The 15,907-nt window shown below is 53.6% G+C and overlaps 1 protein-coding gene across 1 annotated transcript; it reads right to left on the bottom strand.

The window, feature by feature from the left end:
- Nucleotides 1-1,127: 1,127 nt before the first annotated feature.
- On the bottom strand, nucleotides 1,128-15,179 carry LOC117647159 (nucleolysin TIA-1-like). Its single transcript, XM_034388729.1, has 6 exons — nucleotides 15,139-15,179; nucleotides 13,775-13,955; nucleotides 6,691-6,820; nucleotides 4,550-4,758; nucleotides 4,326-4,482; nucleotides 1,128-4,241 (listed from the first exon to the last, which is right to left on the bottom strand). Exons 1-6 carry the CDS (start codon nucleotides 15,152-15,154, stop codon nucleotides 4,194-4,196), a joined length of 741 nt encoding a protein of 246 aa, XP_034244620.1. The 5' UTR covers nucleotides 15,155-15,179; the 3' UTR covers nucleotides 1,128-4,193.
- Nucleotides 15,180-15,907: the final 728 nt, after the last annotated feature.

Below are 15,907 nucleotides of genomic sequence, written 5' to 3' on the forward strand. Positions count from 1 at the left end.
TCTTTTTATTCTTTTTCGAAACCTTGTTTGTACTCTGCATGGGACTTTTTACGGTCCGTGACTCACGGGACATATTCACACACTGGCGGAGTCTCGGGCCGACGCTATCCCACGCGTCAGTTAACTCTGACGTCAAACTCGCGCATGGAGTATCGACGCGGTTTTGCCACCGCCGCCGCCCCTCCTTGCTTGGTTCTTGATGTGTTCCATCGGCAGGGTGCGGTTAATTAGTCATCCAGCCCACCTTGGCTGGAGTCTGACGCCCTGGGCGCAACGCCCCGCCCCGCCCCGCCCCGCCCCGCCACGCCCCCTCCGCAAACTCTAAACCTTGCTTCGCTCTGCCTGGCTCTGCCTGCCTCTGCCTCGCTGCGGCACACGCCTGAATATTTTACGCGCCTCTTCCTAGAGACCGCCCTGCGGCTTGACCGCACTGCGTTCACTGGGTTATGCTTTTGCCGGCCGTCCAAAGCCGTTATTGGACGCTTTGAGGCTGAAGTTCGCCCGGCACCGGCAGCGCAGCACAGCGCACACAGCGCAGGCAGCCGCGTACTAGGATTTGCATTTCGGGGGGCGTGGCCGAGGGCGTGTCGCACGTTTTGCGTACTTGCAGGCTCGACAAAGTGTTTGTGTAAGTAGCATAATCGCGGTTTGTGCTCGTCTCGATGCTCTTAGAGTTTGGCTCGGGTCGTGACCGAAGATTTCTCGTCGTCGTGTCTGGAATTCGTCTCTGAATTTCTTGTTTCGCTCGGTTTTCCCAGAGACTTCTGGAGGCTATTTTTTCTCAGTGAATGCTTTTGAACGATTTGGGATTCCCAAGGAGGCTCCCTCTCTTGCTGGTCTTGTGTCGGGCAGCCGCCCTTAATTCCACCCTTTCCTGGCGCTTTGCTGCTCCACGCCGCGCCCCGCCCCCTGGCTTCATGAAGGAGTGATGCTCATGAAACGTTTACCGGCCCCACCGCAGCCGACTGGGGCCGACCGGGGCAGACTGGGGCCCGGGCTGGGGTGGCCGGGGCTGCTGCGAGCCTCCACGCCGCGTCGATGCCTGCCGCCAAATCTCAGAGGAGCAACTCGGACTCGGGGAACGGGCCGTCGAGAGGGGCGCAGGTTGTAAAGGAACACGCCACAAGAAGAAGTCTTACTTCCAGAGTAATTTATTTCAGGACTTTATAAGACACTATTTTCACACTTATTTCCACGTTTGGATTTACTGTTTAGGTTCTCGACTATGAGAACTAAGTCACAACGCAGGGAAAATGCAACAAAATAATGACCATTTTTATCCTCACTAACATCGGAGGACTGATGCTTACTATATAGCTCATGACTGCCCATTCCATTTTTGATCTATGGGCTGAGCTCGGATACCTGCCTGGCCCCGCTATCGCTGTCCTACTAATATATACATAAATGGTGCGCTAAATATAGCTATTGTGCTGTACTTAAGTACAAACATGATTACTTACAACGTTACTCTTTCACATTTTTTAAAAAATAAACAATAGTAGTAACCATTATGTTCTAAAAATTACACTCTTAATGTAACTACAATCAGTATCAAAACACTTTCCTTCATTCCTCGTGAAGAATATGATGGCCTGTGTAACTGGCAAAGGGACGGCATCCCATTAGTACCAAAGCGGTGAACAGTCTTCGACAGACCGATTGCATGAGTATCAAGTTTACCCTTTGTGCATGATAGGCCTCCTGGTAGAAGTTCGTGAGTATCTTGCTGAGACTTATTTAAAATATCTATTTTTTAAAACTAAACCACATAAAAAGCACAGCAATAATAACACCTTTGAGGCATTTCCATTAAATGGAAAGGTTTTCGAAAAACAACAATAGTAACAAACAAATAATACGAACGATTGATAGCAAGATAGACAAAGACTTGCAACTGCCCAGCAGGAGTTATGAAAATCCTATTGAAACCTTAGCGTTTCAGAAACAATGTGAGCAAGTTAAAACATACAAACATAACATCAATATTGCATACAATGCAACGTAACAAAACACACAATCACAATACGATCACAAGAGTACAAAGAAAAAAGATAGGTTATTTATCATTTCCGCAGGCAAAGAAGAGACTACACGAAACCAGACAGTGGCAGTGTTCGCGCAAAAGCAGGCTTCGGACGAAAGTTCTTTCGTCAACCAGTTTATGGCCGAGGTGAGAAAGCCTCAGTGAAGAAAGCAACTAAAATGTTTACAGGATCGAGTCAGTGCGGGCGTTCGAGACAGCAACAACAGAGTACATGACTTGGATGGGTTTGCTAAAGCTGCTCTCCATGGCCTGCTTGCATGAAAATTGCATTAGTCTCACTCACATAACCTTTCTTAAAACATTGGTAACTCACTTTGGTTAAGAATCTTACGCTCTTAGGGGTAATATAAGGGAATCCTAAAAGTATTTTGTTTATAGCACCGTGAACAACCAACACAACTTCGTAGTTTTATAACAAATTGCGAAATTGAAAGAAGATAGATCACACACTTGCGTTAACTAACAATTACCAATTAAATGTATGATATTATCAAACGACGTTTTGTTTAAACATAAATACAAACACCTTTCTGACTTTTAATAACGGGAAGCTCAATCCGTGAATAAGGCTTCCACATATTTAACACTAGTTCAACTTATTCGCACGCCGTACATTTTTTGCCACACAACTCACCTTACTATTAATTTTGGTTTGTAAAGGATTCCTATTTTCCTTTTACAAAATACATTAATATAATCTTTCAATTAACAAATTGACTTTGTCTATTTCTATTTACACTGTACACTTGTGAATATTTTTTTTGTTAAGTGATTCACTTTCACACCACTACAAAAATGGAGAAATATGTTTTTGATTTGATTTTTTTTTGTTGGCTGAGAACCTTGCTTGAGTCTGGCAGATCACTTCTTTGCGCAGTGAAAGTGTCACACACTGTTAAACAGTTCGTGACTTCAGAATGAATTATTTGGCACTGCAAATTTCTTTATCATAAAACACTTTTCGGGGAAATGATTTGCATTTTAGATCTCGTACAACTAAACGATGTGAAAATATGATAGGTTCGGTCTGCACACCCAGCTTTTCGATATTGTTTGTCCTTCATTTCGGACAACCAAATTTTTTGCTCTGTATGATGGAGAATATTGTTCCGCTGTCCTCAAACGGAAAATATCATACTCCGTTGGCAAATTTAATGCAATCACAATATAGTTAATGACTAGAACCGAAAGTAACTATCTTCAACAAGTAAAACAAAAACAAAAATAGTTTGCAGACTAGAAAATTCGTCGTTATCAGGGAACGTTGACCAAATTACTGATATCAGAAAAGAACTAAAACGTAAGGGCATACTTTGTTATGCACTGTGAAACAAAAACAAAAAGAATAATTTAACATGTAATATTCCCAAGTTTCGAATTGTCTATGAGGATGCGGTATTGGAACCTCGGGCCAATCCTTAAGCAACATAACCTAACCGTTTGTTTTTGAATCCTTGGTTTTAGGCATCTATGTTCTAGATCTATAGAAAGCTATCAGTTTATCTGATCTCCATAACATGCAAGTAAGGCTATTTTCTTTTATCGAGGAGGAAACAGGCTGACGATACAGAATCCCCCTCCATACACTGTTTATTTGTACATTGGAAGGTGCAGTTGGAACCACACACTACATGGCTCCTCTGGGGTTCTCTTTGAACATGTTGACCATGTGTCCTAAGCGGAGTACGCAATAACAAACTATACATAACCACATTCGATTTATAGGTAAATTATATATAATGCATCATTATGTCCCCCGATCTTGACGGAATGCATCATTTGTTCCTTTTATTTATCACGTAATCCATCTCCATAAAATAAATTTAACCAGCCCTACGATGTATGAGTTTGGTTTCGTAATGGCATCAAATAAAATGATAATGCTACGGAATCATTCACAGTTTAGCTTTTTACGACTTCATATCTCTTAATTTGTATTACTAGGTATGATATCTGTATAGTTAGCAGTGTACACTCAATTAACATTGTCACCGAGTCCAGCGCCCAGCGAGGTTTCGCGTATATTAACATGTACACACAGTGTATCAATAACATGCTACCAACACCCGACAGCTTTCTGGCAGGAAAGGCAGAGTTGGTTGGCCTACATGTGAGGTGGGTCCCAAGAATGCGGCCGTGCGCTTCTTCAAACCAGTAGACTCGGTGTGAGCCAGTCCTCTTCCGCAGCCAGTTGCTGTAAAAAAGGCGGAGTGATTGGTTAGTTGGATGAGACCGGGCGTGCGGGTACACTGGAGGGTGGTGGACAGGGCAGGCCTACCTGGTACTGCGCCTGCATGGCGGGGAAGGCCATGATGCCGGCGGGTTGCTGCAGGGCCGCGGCGCTGGCCTGGGCGGCGGCCATCTGACCCGCGGCGGGCATGGTGGGCTGGGCGGGCAGGCCCTGCCAGGTGGTGGGCATCTGCAAGCTGGCCATCCTGGAGACGAGAAAGTGTGAGTGGAAGGCGTGGATAGAGACAGGAAACGACTCAGAGTGACACTCACCCCATGTAGCCCGCCTGCTGGTAGGCGCCGTACTGGCCGAAGGGCGACGCGGTGTACCCCGTCTGCACGCCCTGCATGAACTGGCCGGCCTGCATCTGGGCCGCGTTGGAGGCGGCGGCGGCTGCTGCCGTCGGGTAGGTGGCCGTCTGCGGGTACCAGTAGCCCATCTGCTGCCCGTAGGTGTAGGGGTACTGCGTGGTCGCCATGGCCTGCGGACAACCAGTCGGGGGATGAGGAAAAAAAAACATTGAGTTTGGCGCGCGCGTGTTTGCTGCCGAAGTTGGTTCTCTGCGACTCGTTGCCTTGGTTGCCGTGGGCTGCCGTCGGCGGGCCGTAACAAGCACGGTGGTGGGGGAGGGACATCAGAAACAGTGTCCCTAACCTAACAAAAAAACGACACATATCCAGCTAGCGAAAAATCGAGGAATGCAAACCAAAATCTAGAACCGCGCGAAAGCTGCGGGCTGTGGAGCAAGTCCCGAAAGGTCGCGAAAGGTCGCGTTTCGCCATCTGTAGACTCATTCCTCGAGAGTCGTTTTCGTCGCTCTGTCTCTCTCGCACCTGTACGGAACGCCCCATGAGTGCGAGAGAGACAGACTCTCGGAATCAGTCTGCAGCCTGCTGGGTAAGGCCTGCCGGGGCTACATTCGCCACGGGGCCTTACGGGCGCAAGAAGAGGGCGGCATGGAACTACACTGGGGATGCTAAATGGCTCTGCCCATATAATTTGTCTCGTTAATATATATGTATACGTCCCGGGGAGCACGCCGTGCCGTGCCGGCCGTGTAAGGGCCTGGTCGGGCTCTACACTGTACACGAGGGCTGTGTGTTATACACTCATTAGCAGCGGCCCAATGCGGGCAAAAAGTGTCGTGCAGGTTAGGTTTATTCATGGCCGAGCCGCGCCACTGTAACCCGCAGCAGCAGGGACGCCTCAATCACGGCCAACAACAACATCTTGTTTTTGTTTTGCTTGTTTGTTGTTGTTTTTTTTCGGCCACGGGATCAGAGCCGCGGGATCACGTTAGGCCAGGCAGAGCGCGCTGTAACGTAATGGCGAGAATGAAACCAGAGAGACGGATGTACACATTTACATCTTCATTCTACTCGCCATGCCATCGTTCGCGTCCCCCCACTCCCCTTTCCCAAACCATACCCGTCACGACCCCCCTCCCCCTCCCCGCGTTGGGCCTCATGACATTGATTTGTCATCCCAATCACATCGGAAATGGCGGGCGGCAGTCTTGGTTCGTTACGGCACGACAAATCGCTTTTCATTCTCGAATCAGCGTTGGCGGCGGTTCGCGGGGGTTCGCGGGGGTTCGCGGGGTGGGGTCGTACGCCGCGGCCCCTCGACGACCCCAATCGACTGTCGTAGTCGGACAGGGTGTGGTACAAGCGAGTCGACCGCAATAAAAAAAAATAGTAAAAATATACCGATGAGAATACTGGAAACGGGTTTGGGGGAGCTGAAAACCGAATCCGTGGTTTCCAGCGACGAAAAATCCGCGAAAACCGCGTTCCAAATTTTGCTCTGGGTGGGGACAATGGGTGGTACAAAACGCAATGATTCACGCTAATTGGAATGCAAATGCGGGGGCTGTGGGGGCGTTCGGGAGGCACCGCCAAATGCCCCCTGATGGCGACGCCGGGGGCCGCGCCTAAAGCGGCTGGGCCGCACAGTGGGCCAGAAGACGCGTTTTGAGCTCCAGAGTCGCTGAACGGGACTCGAAGCGACCGTGTGACCCCACCAATGGATTGCTCCCCGAACGAGGAATCCAATGGTGGGGTCACACGTTCGGTTCGAGTCCCATTTAGCGACTCTGGAGCTGAAAACGCGTCTAGAGTTTTGGCCGCCGGTGCCGGTCTTCTGGCCCACTGTGCGCCGGGGGCCGTCCCTAAGCGGCGGGGTCTTTGACGCGGACGTGGCATCATCTTCAATCTCGGCCGTCGTTTCACGCGTGGCGGGTCAAAGCCCGTCAAAGGGGAAGGAAGAGGCGCGCGTCTATTGGCAGGATGCCTCTCCCTCTCTCTCACTCACGGCGTTCCGCGCGTTCCGCGGGGGAGCGAGAGAGAGGGAGAGAGAGAGAGAGAGAGAGAGGGAGAGAGAGAGAGAAAGGGGGAAAAGGAGAGGCACGCACCTGGGTGGTGGGAGGGGCGTTGTTGGGGTCCCCGGACTCCTTCCCCCAGGAGCACTTGACGGGCTGCCCGCCGATGTCCGTGTTGTGCACGGCCACGATGGCGTGCGTGGCGGACTCCTTGGTGGCGAACCTGCAACACAGAGGCGAAGAGTGAGACGCGAAGCCAGCAGACTGAGTCGTCGCTCTGTCTCTCTCGCACTCGCAGGGCGTCCCGCCACCGCCGTGGAGGTGCGCGAGAGACAGAGCGACGGATGAGAACGACTCGCGGAATCGGTCTGCCGCGCGTTTGAAGCGTTTGAAGGGGCGAGCGTGGCGCGCCAAGTGCCGCGGCCGAGCCGCCCGCAGAGGTTTCCGTCGTCGCCCGGTAGGTGGCGCCGCCGTGGCCTCGGGGCGGCGTCAGTGGCAGGCCGGGCCGGGCCGAGCTGCTCGCCGGCCGCCGCGCTGCCAGCCGCGCCGGGCCGAGGCGGCATCGCCCTGGCATTGCAGCTGACGGGATCACCGCCACCGTTGCCGCCAGCACCACCAGCACCGCCAGCCAGGGCGCAATCTTCTGGCTGCGCGGTGCGGTGCGGCGCCGCGACTCATAGAGGGTGGCGGCTTAGAGGGGCTCTCCCTTGCTCTCGCTCCCAGAGCGTGCGCGGCGCACAGTGGGCCAGAAGACCGGCACCGGCGCCGATTTTGATGTCAGTGCCCGCGGCGGCAACGGGGGGAGAGAGAGAGAGAGAGAGAGAGAGAGAGAGAGAGAGAGAGAGAGAGAGAGAGAGAGAGAGAGAGAGAGAGAGAGAGAGAGCCTTTGTTGCAAGGGCGTTCGTTGGCCGCCAAAGTGTTCCAAGAAGCGCCGGGGCGAGGCGCGGCGCGAGGTCAGTTTAGAAGTTCATATGAAAGCGCGCGCGCCGCTCGGTACCCGGTTCTCGCATTTTGTTACACATACGCGTGTGTGTGTTTGTGTGCGTGTGTGTGTGTGCGCGTACTGCGGGGATATGTAATATCATGGCGGCGTCCGACAACACCCGCACTCACACACGTCCGGACACACACACACACACACACGAACGCCACACAGCCGCGACCGCCGCGCCACCGCCGTTCTTCGCCACCTCACAACTCGGCGCGAACAATATGCTGCTACAATGCAAAAGCACCACGGCGCGGCGGCGGCGAGCGGCAGCGGCGGCCCGAAAACATCATCAAAAACAACAACACATGGGCGCCGACATGCAAGTAAGGAAAGAATATTGCACTGGCACGTAAATAAGGCCCGGGGACTATTTCCGGACTTAGCGCGCGACGGAAGAGTGGGGGGGGGGGAAGTCAAGTAGCCCGACCGGAAGCAGGGGGGTGGGGGGGTCAGCAGGGGGGAGGGTTTTTTCCCTCCAGTGCGCGGTGGGGGTGAGGCTCCACAAGGTGCACAGTAAATCATTAGCGAGAAATAATACCCGTGGGGCTGAAAACACACAGGAGGTCGAAGAGGGGAGCTTTCACGGCGCGCGGTGTTTCGCTTCAAGTTTTCGCTTCCATCGACGCGGCTTCCATCGGGGCCCACTGTAGGGCGGGCCCGCGAGCGGTACATTGTTTTCGCACGAAGGGTTTCCTTCTTTTTTTGGAGGGGTATGAGTCCCACTCGTACGTGTCCCCCCCTTCTTCCCCGGTCGCCATATTTACTGTATATGCGGCGAATGAAATTGGGCCCTGGCTGTTGCGTTGCGGTGCTCCGGGGCCGTGGGGCCCTGGGGCCGCGGGGCCGCGGACCCCGGAGGGGACCGGAACGGTGGGGATTTAGCTTCTCCCTCGATACATAGTAAAAAGGGTCTCCCCTCCCAAGCCTCTTTCTTAACCCCGGGCGGCAGAGTGAGGAGGGTGGGGAGGAGGAGGGGGAGGCAATGATAGTCTCGCAATGGATCCCCTCCGAGAGGGACGTGCACTAGGGGACATGCTACGCCATTTCAGGCCCCGGTTTGGCGCGCCTAGAGTAAAGACAGGTGAAGCGGCGGCCGGACAGACGGACAGACGGACAGACAGACAGACAGACAGACAGACAGACAGACAGACAGACGGACAGGCAGACACGGCTACTCTGGGTGATGAGGTAGGGGACGACGCTTCGGTCGCATCCAGCAGCAGGAGGAGGGAAGGAACCCAGTTGTGGTCCAAAAGTTTGTCGGAAAGCAAGGAGGGAGCTTTCGGTGCGGACTGTGCGGCGCGTCTCTCTATCGATACCGCAGACAATGAATCGCACGCAACAAGTGGCGTGGTGAAGCGGCCGCGCGAAACCGAGCGAAGCGCAGCGCGCCGCTCAAAACGGAGGGTGGCAAATAACTCGCCGCAAAACTGGGGGGAAAGGGGGAGGGGCACACACGCGTTCGCAGTGCCGCCACCAAGCCGATTCACGACCGCGTTTTTCTGGTGTAGGAATGCAGAGCGCCCGCGGGATGCGCCGTGCCGTGCCGTGCCACGCCGTGCCACGCCACGCCGTGCCACGCTGCGACGCCAGCAGCGCGCCTGCCAACTGCCGGGTAGGCAACGGGGAGTTGGTGCGACGCACGGCTGCACAACGGGTTGCCTACCCTGGACTCGACAGGCGCGCTACTGCCGGGGTAGGCAAGGCAGGCAATGTGAAGTGCTTGCCAAGGGGCTCGCCACGGGGCGGCCCAGCCCGCGCGGCGGCACGCTGTAAGTGCAGTGCGCCGCGCTGCGACTGAAGGCTGTTAAGGCGCCAGTCCGTCCCGGCCTGCTGCAGCCTGCTGGCGAGGCTCGCAACTAAAGATGGCACCACCAAGGTTACGGCGGAGCCCAGGCGAGGCTAGCCCAACCCGAATTAAACTCGTAAACGTAAAACCGGTGACTGCCACGTCTGTCTGTCTGTCCGTCTGAGCACCTGTCGGCCCGCCCGTCCGCTCGCCCACCAATGGCGCCGCGCCGCTTTGGGCTGTGGTGTTTGCCTTCATGGGAAATGTATTATCCGCGACTTTTCACGACTATTCGAGCTTCATGGCCGAGTCGCTAGTTTTTATTCCGTACCGCTTTACGGTGTAGCGGTGTGCCGCAGAGATTAAAAACGCAGACCACCCATTTCCTTCTGCAGGTGGCCCCCGCGGCCCCCGCCGCCCCCGCCGCCCCCGCCGCCCCGTGGAAAAGTCGAAAAGTCTCGACCTCCATCTCGCGTATTTCCAATCACGGTAGCTTCGTCGTCTCGCGGAATCTCCGGGAAATCAAGCCGAAATGCCGAACCACGGCACGGCACTGCACGGCGTGGCCGTGCGGATTCCTCTGGCGTCGCCCCCTGCCCCCCCCCCCCTGAACATCGTAGACACTCGCACTGGGGAAGAAGAAAAAAAAAGGGGAGAAAAAGGAAAATGATGACTTTCCTTTTCGCCTAGTGCAGCGCGCAGGCCGCCCTGCAATCTAGGGCCCGTTCCTTCATGCCCCCCCTCCCCCTTCCTTAAACGTGGAGCCATGAACTCCCCCCCCCCCCCCCCCCCCCCCCCCCGCCGTCTTCCGACGCGCCAAAAGAAAACTCTTTGCTCGCCGGCAAGTTCCAGTTCCCGGGGTCCGGCCGGGAATTTGTTGGCTCCCCCGCCCCCCCCCCCCCCCCCCGATCCCCAATCTCTCTCTTCCCGTGTCAAGACGTGGAGGCGCTTACCAACTCCACCACTGCCGCGGCTTAGCCCCCCCCCCCCCCCCGGTGGCGACACGTTTAAAGGGGAAAATAACAACGCGTTTCGCGCTTAAAAGGCAAAACTTTGGGAAAGGCCGGCCGCTGCGGCGTGGTAGCGGCGGTGTGACCACATCGTTATCTCGTTTGTCGCGTGACGGCCGCGTCACCGTCACATCCGGTGGGCGTGACGGGCCGTGACGGGCCGTGACGCGCCGCTGCCCCCGAGCTAGTGGGGGAGAAAATGAGATTCGTCCGGCGGAGCGGGGCGGGGCGGGGTGGCCACACCGGCCACCACACTACCTTGGCCGGCCGGTGCGGAACGGGAACACCGCGAACGGGACGGACGCGTCTGCCGCGTTGGCCGCGAGTGCGTGACTGGCCGACCGCCCGGCCGAGGACACCACTCTCATTCCGACGCGGGCCTTGTGTCTGTCTCTCTCGCACTCATGGGGCCGACCGAAGACGCGGCCTATTGACCGATATCGCTCACTCTCTCGCACTCGTATGGCATCCCGAATCGCTCCGACACCTACGTCTCTCTCTCTCTCTCTCTCTCTCTCTCTCTCTCTCTCTCTCTCTCTCTCTCTCTCTCTCTCTCTCTCTCTCTCTCTCTCTCTCTCACGCCTGGAGGAACCCTCAGAGCTACTTTTTCGGATTCAATCCGCGCTGCGATGATGCGAAAGTGCCGAAAAATCATTCCTCAAAGGCGCGCGGCGCGGCGAAGATTTCTTTACGATGCAACAAAAAAAAGGGGGGGAAGGGCGGAGGTGCGATGCGCAGCAGACACACTAGCGAAAGAAGAATCTTGAATCAGTCAGGCGGATTCGAGTTTTATACAGTACTGTAAAATTATATTGCGCCAGTCCCACTGGCTTCAGCCCGCCGCTGCTGGGCACTGGGAGGAAAATCCAGAGTCAGGTATGGAACTTTAAGGAGAGAAAAAGGCCGGGGGGGGGGGGGGGGGGGGGACGTCTGTCTGCCTCTCTGTGTGACTGCCGCGTGGCATACTTCCGTGGTTTATGCTCGGCACCTTATCACCATCAGGAGCGTGGCCAACCGTGTGTGTGAGTGAAGAAGAGAGAGAGAGAGAGAGAGAGAGAGAGAGAGAGAGAGAGAGAGAGAGAGAGAGAGAGAGAGAGAGAGAGAGAGAGAGAGATCGGCCGCCAGGCTGAGAATAACTAAAATTCTTTGAGTCGCATAACATTATGCACACCGCTCGAGGGGAGGTAGAAGGTAGAAACACACACACACACTCACAAAAAATAAAAATAAAAACAAAAGCGAAACCGATAAAGAAAACAGTCTTTCCGGTGTGTATATAAAAATAATTCCTGATGGATAAACTGCAGTGCATACAAAACGATTTGAATAGAAATGCGCCGGCTTATCTGCGCGAAGGAGAACAATAAAAAAAAAACAGTGTAGAGGGTGAATTTGTCGCGCGACTTTGCAATCGAGTACTGTACGAGTTTTTGTCCCTGCTTTTTTTTTCTCTCTCTCTGGTTCTGCTGAGCGCCTGTATCGTGGAGAATGAGGTGTGTTTACAAGTGGGGCGAACAAGCTATGCGGCGAGTCGCGATTTCACGGTCCTTTAGCCGCGACTTCACTTGTGAAAAATCAGCTCATCCGCCCATTAGTCTTCGTTTACTGTGGGGGCGCAGGGCAGGACCAGCGGACTCATTCCGAGATATATGTTCGTCGCTCTGTCTCTCTCGCACTCACGGCGCGTTCCGTATGCGTGCGAGAGAGACAGAGCGAGGCTCTGCAGCGCCCCCTATCGCGGCGCGCCCCAACTAAACACCACTATCTGTCCGGTCGGGCTTAGCGCCTGATCCTCTTCCAAGGTGTGCCTGTCGTCGGGGCTGTCTGTCGCCGTGTCGTGTCTGAGACGCGGTCTGAGACACGGTCTCCAGGTCGGGGACTCAGCCACCCTGCCTAGGGCTGGAAGAAAACGTCCAACGCGCGTGGAGCGAGGGGCGGAGGCAACACAACTCTTGAGTTTGATAGATTCCCTCTATTTTTTTTTATTCCCGTCTTGGCGGGAAAATTGAGTCAAAACAAGGCCGATTTTTTTTTTTACTTTGTTCTTTCCCTTGAAAAACAAAAACAAAGTTTGTTTTCATGAGCCGCGTGATCAGGCAGCGGTTTTCTCTGCGAGCTTGACGCGCGCGGCTCGCCGCCGGGCCCCTTCAGGACGCTAGTCGATGAACAGAGGAGAAGGAAAAGGGAGGGGAGGAAAAGAGGGAGAGAGGAGAGGAGGAACGGAGAGAGAGAGAGAGAGGAAGGGCGGAAATAACGTCACTGTCACTACGTCAAAGAGCCGCAGAGTCGTGGAGGGCGTCCCCCGGCAGGCCAAGGAGCCCCGGAAGACGGTATATTGATAAAGTTGCCTACGACAAGCCGGGGACGCCGCCACGGCCGCCACGGACTGGGCCGGGATCAACTCTTATACCACTTGAGGCGGGCGAGGCCGAGGCGACGCGAGCAACAGCTGCAGCGGTGGGCCGCGGACGGACAGGACACGGGCAGGACTCGAACCGAACCTGTGACCCCACCAATGGATTCCTCGTTCGGAGAGCAATCCATTGGTGGGGTCACACGGTCGGTTCGAGTCCTGTTTAGTGGCTCTGGAGCTCAAAACGCGTCTAGAGCTTTGGCCGCCTCCACCGGTCTTCTGGCCCACCGTGGGCTGTGAGCGGGCCGAGGCAGGAACGGGCGGCGGTCCGGTGCTGTTTTGCCCTGTTTTGCAGTGCCCTGCACTGCTTGGCACTGCTTTGCAGCGTCGAGTGACGAGAGGACGCGCTGCTAGGCCCCGCCGCTCCGCTGCTACGCTGTAAGGGTAAGCGCAGGGTGGGGTGGGCCGGCCCTGTCTCCGCGCGATAGGGTGATCGCGCATGTAAACTACTGCTGGCGGTGGTCCCAGGGGCGGGGCGGGGCGGGGCGGGGTGGAGGGAGCGACCCTGGCAGGTTGCCCGTCCGTGAGGCCACGCACCGCAGCCATTACACACAGACCATCCTACATGAGCTTGTGTGCTGCCCCGGCGGTGGAGGTGGTGGTGCCGGTGGTGGTGGCGGCCACGGCCAACCATGGCGGGGCTCATATAGTGCACCGAGCACGACATGCGCGCCTTTCCCGAGGTGGCCGACGACGGCGCCCCGAAACAATGGTCGTCCTTGTTTTTGTTGTTGTTGTTGTTGTTGTTGTGTTGTTGTTGGCCTGCTGGAGCCTTGCAGAGGTCATTATTCCTTTGCAGCTCGCTAGGGGCGCAAGGGCCGCGCGGTCCGGTACGGACGATTCGCTGCATCCCCCCACTCCCCCGCACAAGTCGTTAAACTTAAAATCACCCAGAAATAAATTAAAAAGCAACTAAGAGAACTACCTCCTGACAAAAAAAACACTTAACAATGTCATCGTTTCTGCTTACTCACCGGATGAACGCGTAGCCCTTGTCCTTAAAGACTCGGATCTCCTGGATGTTGCCGAAGGGGGCGAAGGTCTTCGTCATGAGGTCCTCGGACAGCCCCGCGGCCAGCCCCCCGCAGTACACGGTGCAGTTGGTCGGGCTGGACTGGTTGTACACCTCGTCGAAGGTGAGGGGTTTCGAGTTCACTGCAACAAGGCAAAGAGATCGCGGTCAGGCCGGAGCGTCCGAAGAAGAGGCGCTGAAGAAACGTTTCTGTATGTATGTGTGTGTGTGTGTGTGTGTGTGGTATGGGGCGTCGATGAAACGAATGGACTTTATGGAGCATTCTTGGACTTGTTTTTAATAAACTTTAGTCACAATTGGTTTGATTGTGTCGTGGCTGAATGGAACCGAGCAACGGCAATTGATGGATGAAAGGAGAAATGATTCTAGAATTAGTAGTCTACGAATCGTTTATGCTTATTTCTACAGGGCAGCGAGTGTATAATACAAAAACAGAACAGTACGGACCCTCTTACGGTGTACATGAGTGATGAAGCACTGGTGCTGCATCCGTAGATTAAAGTGCACTTTACGAGGTTTTTAAATATTTGATCAAGAAAGTGCCAAATGTCGGGGTCCAATGAGGACATCATCTTTTGTCCAGAGGAACGAATCGACTTCGCAAAGATTTCAAAAGTTGCAAAAGACAACAATGAGAAACCATTACCGATAGTAAGACTGCGTCCAAAATTATGACTACATAATATAAAAATGCGGAATACGTAATGGAAAATAGTAGAATACTGACATACAAATTTTAATTTTGTAATGATTTTGGAGAAAATTTCTTTAAATGTTATTTACAGTAAAACTCTACTTGTTAACTGGCATGCAACGAAATTATCAAATACAAGAACTAGGGGTACATTTTGTGTTGTGTGTCGCTCCTGGCAAGACAAACAATAACGATTTCGAGTTAATCAATACTATTTAAGTCACTTTTTTAAAATCATCACCATGGCGCCTTATGTTAGTTTTATTATGCTGACAGCTATTGGAAGAAAACAGATTAATGCAGCATTTTTGAGAGGTGAATTTTGAAGGATCTTTAGTTTCTGGTAGACCCTCTCAACAGGCAGTGGACCATAGCATACGCACTTCAGGACACATAGTTATTTTCTTGCATGGGATTTTCGTTTGTCCATAAGGTTCAAAAATTAAAAGAAAAGTAAGAAAAGCATATCATCAAAAAACCAAACTAGTCTAAGCGGAAACAGTAAATGTATATGATGAAAGACGTAAAAATTATTGTGAAGAAAATAGTGTACGAAACAAAAACAAAACAAAAAAAGGGTTCAAAGGATACCCAGGAGGCTTTTAACTTACGATGCCCTTGATTCATTCATTGCCTACTAGTGAGGTGGTTTGGGATCTGAAATAGAAGGCCGGAATAAAACGAAAAATTAATCAGTGCATTTATCTTTTTCTTTTTAAGAGGAAGGAAAGGAAACACCTAACCGCCAGTGAGGCGAGCGGCACATCGTCATGGGTGCATCGAGAATGAGATTGATCGTTCGGGGCGACTGGCTACGAATGATTGGGGACGAAATGCACCGATGAAGGCAGATAGGCCGACGGGTTGACCACAGCACGGAAAACTTGCGACGGATGCGTCATACGGGCCTTCCCTGCAGGCCGAAAGTCTCTCTCGCACCTGCACGCCACGCCCCATGAGCGCGAGAGAGACAGAGGGGGTCGCTGTTTTTGGACTCGGCCCTCTGCTGGTCGGTCGGGGCCCGCGCGCGCGCTTAGCGGGCTCTAACGTTCCATTGGCACGACACTGGAAAAGAGGGGAGGGGGAGGGGCAAGGCCGCGTCTGTGACAGTAACCTTAGAAACAATTGTCAAATAATGGGGCGTGTTGATGCTATCTCTCTCGGATGGATGCGGCCACCTTCCGCCTTCGGGGAGCCCAAGCCGAGGGAGGGAGAGAGGGACGTTTGCCTACTTTTTCGGAACCGGAAAAAGTGTGCTTCCGATTTTAACAAACATCTTGGAGCGCTTTTAAGTTTAAAAAAAAAAAAAAAAAAAAAAACGACGTAGCCGACTCTTTGCCCCCTCCCTCATTCGAGAACAAACGAAAAGAAAATCCACAC

This window comes from Thrips palmi, unplaced genomic scaffold, assembly GCF_012932325.1.
Source record: "Thrips palmi isolate BJ-2018 unplaced genomic scaffold, TpBJ-2018v1 HiC_scaffold_2, whole genome shotgun sequence".
Lineage (NCBI taxonomy): Eukaryota > Metazoa > Arthropoda > Insecta > Thysanoptera > Thripidae > Thrips > Thrips palmi.